The 9,355-nt window shown below is 40.3% G+C and overlaps 1 protein-coding gene across 1 annotated transcript; it reads right to left on the reverse strand.

Annotated features, from left to right (window-relative positions):
• Positions 1-5,495: 5,495 nt before the first annotated feature.
• Mcm3 (minichromosome maintenance 3) lies at positions 5,496-8,527 on the reverse strand. The gene is made up of 5 exons (XM_014242667.3): positions 8,078-8,527; positions 7,015-8,026; positions 6,804-6,952; positions 6,663-6,747; positions 5,496-6,606 (listed from the first exon to the last, which is right to left on the reverse strand). The coding sequence occupies exons 1-5, from the start codon at positions 8,419-8,421 to the stop codon at positions 5,722-5,724; spliced, it is 2,475 nt and encodes an 824-aa protein (XP_014098142.1). The 5' UTR covers positions 8,422-8,527; the 3' UTR covers positions 5,496-5,721.
• Positions 8,528-9,355: the final 828 nt, after the last annotated feature.

Genomic DNA, 9,355 nt, shown 5'->3' on the forward strand with positions numbered 1-9,355 from the left:
TTTAGATAAAATGGGCTAATTCGAAAAACAATGAAATAATGATCTTAAGTAAACATATAAAGGTACTATATACAGTGTGCTTAGAACATATAGAAGTAATAAAGGATTTCATATAAATGGAAATTTTATATACATTTTATAATTTAATGCTATATATAGTGAATAATATGAAGTGAATTAAAATAATATTTCAAGTCGCTAATAGACCATGTTGTCAATTCTCCTTTCTAAAGGGAACATCAGACAAATTCTTCAATTTCTGTTTTATAGCAAATGTTGTGAGGAAGCAGATTGTGGGCAACATACAAATGCGAGGGGGATGGTAGGATCAATTGTAAAATTGAAATTTTGCTGATTATTCAATTTTACTAAAGACAAATTTATTTTTTTGATTAAGTATTGAATATTCAAAAATCAGTTTTTTTAATATATCACAAAATCACAGAAATATAGTTAAATTGTTTCTCCATGTGCTAAACGATTACATATATAATAAGTACAAATCTTAATAATTGTTGGGTGTTTTAATTTAAATGCCCAACAATTTTTATTTTGACTCATCTGGCTATAATGCACAATGTTACAAAAAACGCTAATTTTGAGGCGCTCCCACACTGGAATAAATTGAACATTCCTTTATCCCTGGTCGTGCCGCTAAAAGAAATGTGCCCTGCGCCTAATTTTTTGTCATTATGAATTCTCTATGGTGTTATAAAATACATTTTGTATTTTACGATACTTAAAGACAATAAAATACAGTATTTTAGGGTCTAATACATTTATTTGATCGTAACATATAAAATAATTCAGGTAGAAAGTACTTGTTTAAAAAAAAGAATAAAAAATATTCACAAAATTTGTGGAAACAGAGTTCTCACTCGGTGTCTTTAATTTCGTACTCACCTACACAATCGCAGTTCCTCTCATGTCGACCACTGGTCTAGACCGTGGCCTAAGCCCCTTTAGTGAGTTTAGATCACACACATGAGTTAATTTGTTTGATTTTAATACCAATATTTCGGATATGAATTGTTTAATATAAAGTTTTGCCAACGCCTGAAAGTATTTCCCCAGTTTTAATCTTTTCGAGAGTATAAAATGTTTGGTTACACCCGAAATTAATCTTATTTGTTTTTTCTATGTCTTTGTACAAAATAACAGATTGAAATAGTTTAAAATTATATATAATATAAAATAGTTTATTTGCATTCAAATAGTTCGCTGTGTTCCATAACCTGAAGCCCACAGACCTCGCTGTGTAAGTGTTCGGCCGGAGACATCAAGAAACATCCCATGATAGTCCGGAGTGCAGTATTCTGGCATGTCTGTAGCTTCTTTGTCTGTGTTACACTACAACCAGGCGATCATATCGGGATGTTGCCTGCAACATTTCGTTGTCTTTTCACCATGAGCTGCCGGCAAGCGACTTGAGGATTTTGTTGCGTCTCTTTACTTTGGCGGTCGTATGAGCAGTGAAGGAGCACGGGTTGACAAATGTTACACCTAAAATCTTAGGGTTATTGGCCGTCGGAATTGTAATACCATCGACTGTAATGTATAGATCCAGTCTGTACTCATTCGTCCAGTTAGTGAATAAGGTCGCTGTGGGTTTTGTAGAAGAAAGTGTTAGGCTCCTTGTAGAGAAGAAGCGAGAAAGGTCGTAGAGATAGCCGCTTACTTTTGAGCACATGCCATCGATTCTGTTGCCCGACGTCAATATATGAATATCGTCCAATCATCATCGTACGAGGTGATGGAAATTGCCTCTAGTGGTTGGGAGAGTTTCGATATATAGATATTAAACAGTAACGGGAAGAGGAAACCACCCTTTGATGATGTTTTAGCCTTGTCGATGACACCCTTAACCTCCTCATCGGTGACGCGCGACATTTTGGCATTTTACGCAGCCGTCGAGTAAAACATCGTTTGACCTTGTCTGTCGAAGGCTGGCTAAAATAGCTCATGCTCATCTTCGGGTCCGAAGAGGCATGGTCATCGAATTGAATTTTCACCCGATCGTCATGTTTCCTCGGATTTCACATGGGCTTGACAGTATTCCATAGCTTACACCGGTGGAGAGGTTGCAAGACATAAAATGCTCTTCCCATTTCGTCCGCCTATGCTGATTTACCATCTGCCAAATCTCCAAATTGAGACCCCTTATTCGGGGATCACAGAGATCGGCATAGCATAAGGTGTCGCGCTCGTTAGCAAACCAGCTGCTTCGGCTAGGAAATTATTCTGGAGTTCCGCGATTCTTCCAGACGGTATGAAGCGAGCGGTAGGAGCAGCGATCACCTTGCGGAATTGACGCTCGCCAACGATGACGTCCGTAGGAATCGGTAAATTCTGTGAAGCCGACCCAGTTAGCTTTGTTTAAGTTAACAAAGGTGTGGTTGTCTACAGAAATATAGTCGGGAGGTTTCTCGATCGAGATAATTATAGGCAGATGGTCCAATGCGAGAGTTAACATAGGTCGCTAGGTTATAGTATTTATCAGATCACCGCTAGCGATGGTAATATCTGGCGAGCTATTACAGGTGCTCATAATTCTGGTGGGGGCTTCGTCATTCATTGTGCAGAATGTGGAATCGTCAATCTATTCCGCCTGCTCCATCGCCCTACGATCGTTTTACAGACAGGAGTACCAAAGATCGTAGTGCGCATTAAAATCGCCAAGCAAAGAACGATTTTCACCACGAAGTAGCGCACTTATGTTCGGATGATATCCTATTTGGCAACATGTAATAGGGCGATGTAAGTATATATTAAATATCTCGAACTCGACATCGTCTGACCGGTGCTTGGACCGAAGCTATCGATACGCGTTCCTGCAACAGCCGGTTCTACATTACCGGAATTGACACGGATTTTATCCGGCCAAGGGCTGTTATTTCGGCGATCTAACCCTGTTTGGATCGGTAAGTTCTAGGTTAAGTTTGTCGTCATTGGAGCAACGCCTAGCGGTAGGATTGCTCCGTATCCTCCTGATCCATGCTGGCATCGAGTGCAACCCGGTCCCCGAGGAATTCTACTGCTGCGTTTGCGCTAGAAGGCTCCATCCAAACTCCACCTCGGTTAGGTGCAATACATGCAATGGATGGAGCCATCTTAAACCGGCTCAGGCCTTAAGACACATAGGGAGTGGATCACGAGTTACGTGGCCCCATGCTGTCAACACAATACTGCGACAACCTGCAACCTGCACCATGTTCGCGCACTGCGCCGCCACCCCAGTCGAGTGGCCAAGATAGGACCTCCACGGCCCTAAGGAGCTCACACAGACAGCATGACCCCCAGTCTAACTAACTAACCTTTCCCCAGTAGTGAAGACACTTGCGGCCTTGTTACTCCCGACGTTCACTCACCACCTTAGTCTAGAAGAACATCAGCATGGCTTCCGGAAAGTGCACAGCACCACCACAACACTTATCGTCATAAACGCCCAGATAATTCATGGCCTAAACCAGAAGATACCCTGCGAGAGGACGATCCTCGTAGCGTTGGACTTATCGAAAGCCTTCGACACCGTCAACCACACAAGGCTACTTGAGGACATCGAACAATCTACGCTCCCTCCAGGGCTGAAGCGGTAGACCATGAACTACCTCAGCGGTCGGCATTCATCCGTACTGTTTCGAGGTCTAAACTCCAAACTGAGGAGAATTAAACAGGGGGTTCCGCAGGGTGGTGTCGCTCCCCTTTACTGTTTAACTTCTACATTTCGAAACTCCCTCAACCACCAGAGGGAATTTCCGTGACCTCGTACCCTGATGACTGCACGATATTGACGTCGGGCAATGGAATCAATGGCATGTGCTCGAAAGTAAACGGCTATCTCTCTGATCTTTCTCGCTTCCTCTGTGCAAGGAGTCTGACACTCTCCCCCATTAAATCCACAGCAACCATATTTACGAACTGGGCGAAGGAGTACAGACTGGATCTAAACATTTCAGTCGATGGCACCAAAATTCCGACGGTAAACAACCCTAAAATTTTAGGCATTACACTAGACAGTCTTTGCTCCTTCACTCCTCACACGACCGCGATAACTGCCAAAGTACAGAGCCGCCACAAAATCCTCAAATCGCTTGCCGGCAGCTCTTCGGGAAAAAACAAAGAAACGTTCCTGGCGACATACATGACAATCGGCCGGCCGGTCCTAAATTATGCAGCCCCAATATGGTCGCCTGGATGTAGTGCCACGCAGATGAAGAAGTTCCAGACCTGTCAGAACACAGAACTCCGGACTATCACGGGATGCCTCTTGATGTCCCCAATCGAACACCTACTTAGTGAGGCCCGTATGCTTCCGGTTAAGGAACATAACGAGCTCCTCTCCAAGCAGTTTCCTCTGGGATGTTTTCGTAGAAACCACCCCTGCAGTCACCTGCTTGTAGCGGAGCCGCGTCCTAGGAACATCAAGAGGTATTCCCTTGATTACGTCGACGACATTAGACAGTACGCCGACCGGACTTCGGACGCAACGAACTTCAGACAGGCACGGATCGCCATTCACAGTGGAGCCATCAACACCTTCACCGACTCCCTCTCAGTGAATGGCGTATTACCAGTCAAACCACCACCCATAGCAGACGTAGAGCTCGAGTTGCCTCGCGAAACCAGAGTGACCCTCGCGCAACTTCGTTCTGGACAATGTAGCAGGTTAAACTCCTACTTATCTTGAATAGACCCCGACATACCAAACACATGTCCTGCGTGCAATGAGTCTCCGCATGACACTAACCACCTTATTGCATGCCCAACAAACCCCAATCATCTAACACCCTTTTCCCTATGGTCCGACCCCGTCGAAACAGCTCGTTTCCTGGGCCTCCCGTTAGATGACCTCGACGACAACTAATCTGGAATTTATCACCCAAACGGGGACTAGGTCGTTGTTACAAAAACAACATACGCGTTCCCGTCTTATAAATGCAACTATCTCCTCGATCTTCGGGTCTTGAGGCCTGAACAGGTCTTTGGATGGTTCCATCCATTGCATGTGTTGCACCTAACCGAGGTGGGATTTGGATGGAGCCTTTTGGCGCAAACGCAGGAGAAATATTCCTTAGGACCCTTTCCCGGGTCGGACTCGATGAGAGCACGGGTCAGGAGGATGCGGAGCAACTCTACTACTAGGAGTTGCTCCAATGACGACAATCTTAATCTATTACTTACCGGTCCAAACAGGGTTAGATCGCCAAAATAGCAGCCCTTGGCCGGATAAAATCCGGTACCGTATTAGTGGCTGTCTTGGGAGTATACTAGTCAACCCCATCGGCAGAGTGAAAACCATATTACCATGAAGTTGGAAAGCACTTCAACATACATTTTTTTTTTGGCGAATTGAGTTGACATCGACAATATTGAATTTCAAACTTCAACCGAAAAGTATAGTTGAAAACCGTTTTAGGGGCTAAGATTACCACGATTTATTATTCCATATTAGTGTCACCATCCGCACAGCATTCCAATGAATGGACATGCACCAATAAATTTTTAATAATAAAAGTTTATTTTCAATGACAAAAAATTATATTTTCAAATCTAGTTATCTAATCATGTCATGTCTAATCTACCCAACAAAAGCATTATCGTAAAACAAAATATTGGAAAAATAACTCACAAAACCTTGAACATTACAAAGGAAAGTCAGCCATTTTGAAAACTAGAGTAAAATATATAAACTGACAAAACTTCGAATGAATGTAAGGAAAATTATATTAAGAAAACGATACCATCAGCAACCATTACTTGATTGTCTTCAGTCATTTGATTCATGGCAGCTTCAATTTCAGAACTTGAGAATTGTTTCGAATTATTTTCATTGATAGCGTTTGTAATTCGTTCCAGAGATAAACTCTGTTCCCGAGCCTCTCGGAACAATCGTTGCAAACTATGTTTGAAGACGCTCAATCTAGTATCTGATATGGTAGGAGATATATCTACACTTGTATGGGATGTACTTTCTTCGTGCCTTTGATTGGCCACTCCAACAGCTGTAATCGACTTTGGACCTGAAATCGACTTAATTGTTTCACGCCGAGTTAAATCACCTGCGTCTCGTGGAGGCGCTTCAATTTCTTCATCAGTATCATATGCATTACTTTCCGACTCCGTTTGTAATGTTTCTGTGCGAGTCCGTTTACTTTTCCTGGTTAGGGATTTCGGGTTTTCTTTAATTTCATCTTCATCAGTTGAAGCATCCCCACGTCGTCGTTTGTTACCTTTTTCTTTTTCTAAAACTTTCTTAAAATATGCAAACTGCACCAATTCTATAGCACTCTGTGCGTCATCGGCCGTTACGGTTTTGGACAATCTAGCACGGGCATGTGCTGTGGCAAGTCGTATAAGAGTTTCTAATGTTCGAGCTGTTACTGGTTGAGTACGAGCAACATCGGATTGTATATTTTCTTGGGAGCGCAAGGATGAGTACTCCGTTGCAATAGCTTCACAAGCTTGTTCGCTTAATTTTGGCTTCATGCATTTTGCAATATGAATATATTTACGCATAAATTCGACAGATAAAATTTTTTCTTGTCGCTTTCTTGACTTACCATGTAGCAATGGATCATATTTTTCAAATATTTCTATTTCTTTTTTCTGTGAATTGTAAAAAAATGCATATATTATTTCTTAAATGCGTAAATATGTACTACCTCATCAGAATTTGCAGTGAATGCTAAGGAATCTGCATATGAGCTACCCATAGAAAGAGGTTCACCATCTGTTTCCTTTGGGTTACTGAAATACATAGTGATATTAATCAATAACTAAACAATACTTGAAAAATATGTTACCGGTAACGGTGCATACGCACAACATGATCCGAAATCATTTGGTCAATATCGCTATCAATTACATCCAACATCACGAATAGTAAATCAAAACGAGAAAGCAGCGAATCTTGGAGGCCAATATTTTCCATTGGAGTTTTATACTGATCATACTAAAAAATTTTTTTTAATTTATATTAAAAAAAAGGTTGCAAATTAACTATTTTTACATTACCCTTCCATAGACTGGATTTGCGGCCGCTAATACCGAACAACGTGCATTTAAAGACGCATGTATTCCCGCTTTTGAAATTGTGACACGACCTTGTTCCATGACTTCGTGAATTGCGGTACGATCGATGTCACTCATTTTGTCAAATTCGTCAATACAAACAACACCCCTATCGGCCAAAACCATAGCGCCTGCTTCTAATCGACGCTCACCAGTTTCTTGATCAGTCGTTACAGCAGCCGTTAAGCCTACTCCACTTGAGCCTCGACCAGTGGTTGGTATTGCTCTTGGCGCTGTATTTAATACATACCTTAATAATTGGGATTTCGCCACACTTGGATCTCCAATAAGAAGGACATTGATGTCACCCCTCAACCGAGTACCATTTGGTAAAACCTTTTCTACTCCTCCTAATAAGAGACATAAAATTGCTCTCTTTACGAAAGAATGTCCATGAATAGAAGGAGCCAAACTCTTAGCCAACAAATCAAAAATATCATTATTTTTGGCCAGTTTTTTACATAAGATAATATCTTCACGGCAAATAAGCATATTACTATCTTTGCTTAATAGAGAAATATTGTTGGCTAATAACACAGTACGGAATGTGCCAGAGGTATATCCTCCAAACTTTCCTGGTAGACAGCGATAACTTCCTACTATTTGAACACGATCGCCGGGTTTGCATCGATCAACCATATCATCATCACATATAATATCAACAGATCGAGGCAACTGACCTGCTGGTGCTTTTTCAGGCATTTCTTGTATCGTAACAGTTTGATGATCTTTATATATTGAAAGCCCAAACTCAGTTTCTAAAAAATTTCCCTCATCATCTTTTGTGGGATAGACAGCGCTAGAAGGAATTGCTTCAAATGAAGTCAAATCTGTATATTTCCTTTCCATAACTTTTTTCGTTGCAGGACAGTAGTGAATACTGCGGACCACTTTTGGATGTATTAAAGAAACCTTTGTAACAATACCTTCCACACAAACTAAATTCCCCAAATAGCTAAAATTAATTATTTAGTTTTGTTTGACTACAATAATAGAAAAAACTTACATTGAAGTCAAAGAACGTGGAGTAACATGACGATTTCCAAAACAGCCTTCAAACCCAACAAAAAAATCTTCATGTTGTTTTGCATAGGTAGGATCCACCGATGCAACATATTCCTTTAGAGCTCTTCCAAATGCTAATTGCTCATCACATGCATTTGATAAAAGCCCTTGAACTCGTTGAGGATTTTTGCGCTTCAGATCACTTATGTTAACTATTAGACGCCGTCCCTTTTCAGCAATCATATCTTTAATAAGCCCGGAATAAATTCCTTGGTCCTCTTCGTCATCTAAAAAATCTACATATTCTCGTTGTATTTCCCTAATATAATGCTCTGCCTCCGCCATAATTAGTGCTATGAATCGAAAAAATTAGTTTAACGAATTAATATAACATTAACGTTCTGTAAAACATATGCCAACTTCCCGCGCTTTCAAATTTATATAATGATCGTGTTACCAGATTACACGATACAATAATTGTCACATAACTACTTTCTCCATAGGCACCTAGAACACTTTCAATATTTATTGTGATATTTGAATCGTGATCCCTAATGAGAAGGGATATCACACCAGTATTTAATTGTAACATAACGTGTTATTAAAGAATACAAAAAATAAAATATTTTGCTTTATTAATAATTTCAACAAATAATCATAAGAAACCCGAAGAAAAGCATGTTTGGTTTAAAAAAACAATTCAAGGACAACATTGGAAAAAAAATGAGATGATCCATTGTGAAAAATGCACTAGATCTTTGAAATTACTAAAATTAAAAATATATACAAATATATATGTAAATAAATGTTTAATAAAAACTGCATGTGCCATTCACGATCCGCGCTCCGGTTTTCAAAATATTTAAATATTTCCTGATATGGATCGCGAACCCTTAATCTACTATACTAAACCTGTAACAAATATCGCAATCTTGAGTCGGGGTCAATACTCTGCAAGGCGGAGGTTACTCATATCAGATATACAATGACACTTGTAAAACTATTGTAACGGATTTCTCGATAAATCGTCTACCTGTAACTCACTCTTGAGTTCGATCACTGGATTGTTAAATAAAAGTCCCAATTTAATGGCTACACACTTATCTTTATTTCTAATTCCAACAACTTAACACTTATTGCTCGTTATTCGAGCTTACAACTTCTTGCTTATACCTTAATTGCTCTTATCACGACAACACTCTAACTAGAACTGTGTTTGCTGCACAATCCGGCAGCCCTTATATAGTAAATCTGTAACAAAACATTGCTTCTAGAACAT

Source organism: Bactrocera oleae, chromosome 2 (assembly GCF_042242935.1).
Source record: "Bactrocera oleae isolate idBacOlea1 chromosome 2, idBacOlea1, whole genome shotgun sequence".
NCBI lineage: Eukaryota > Metazoa > Arthropoda > Insecta > Diptera > Tephritidae > Bactrocera > Bactrocera oleae.

Bases quoted from the DNA above. Each gene is read 5' to 3' on its own strand.
- Mcm3 (XM_014242667.3), bottom strand. From the start codon at position 8,421: ATGGCGGAGGCAGAGCATTATATTAGGGAAATACAACGAGAATATGTA. The intron at 6,748-6,803 runs GTAACATATTTT...TATGTATTTCAG, and splicing joins GTGCGTATGCACCGTTACCG to TAACCCAAAGGAAACAGATG. The intron at 6,607-6,662 runs GTAGTACATATT...TACAATTCACAG, and splicing joins TCACTGCAAATTCTGATGAG to AAAAAAGAAATAGAAATATT.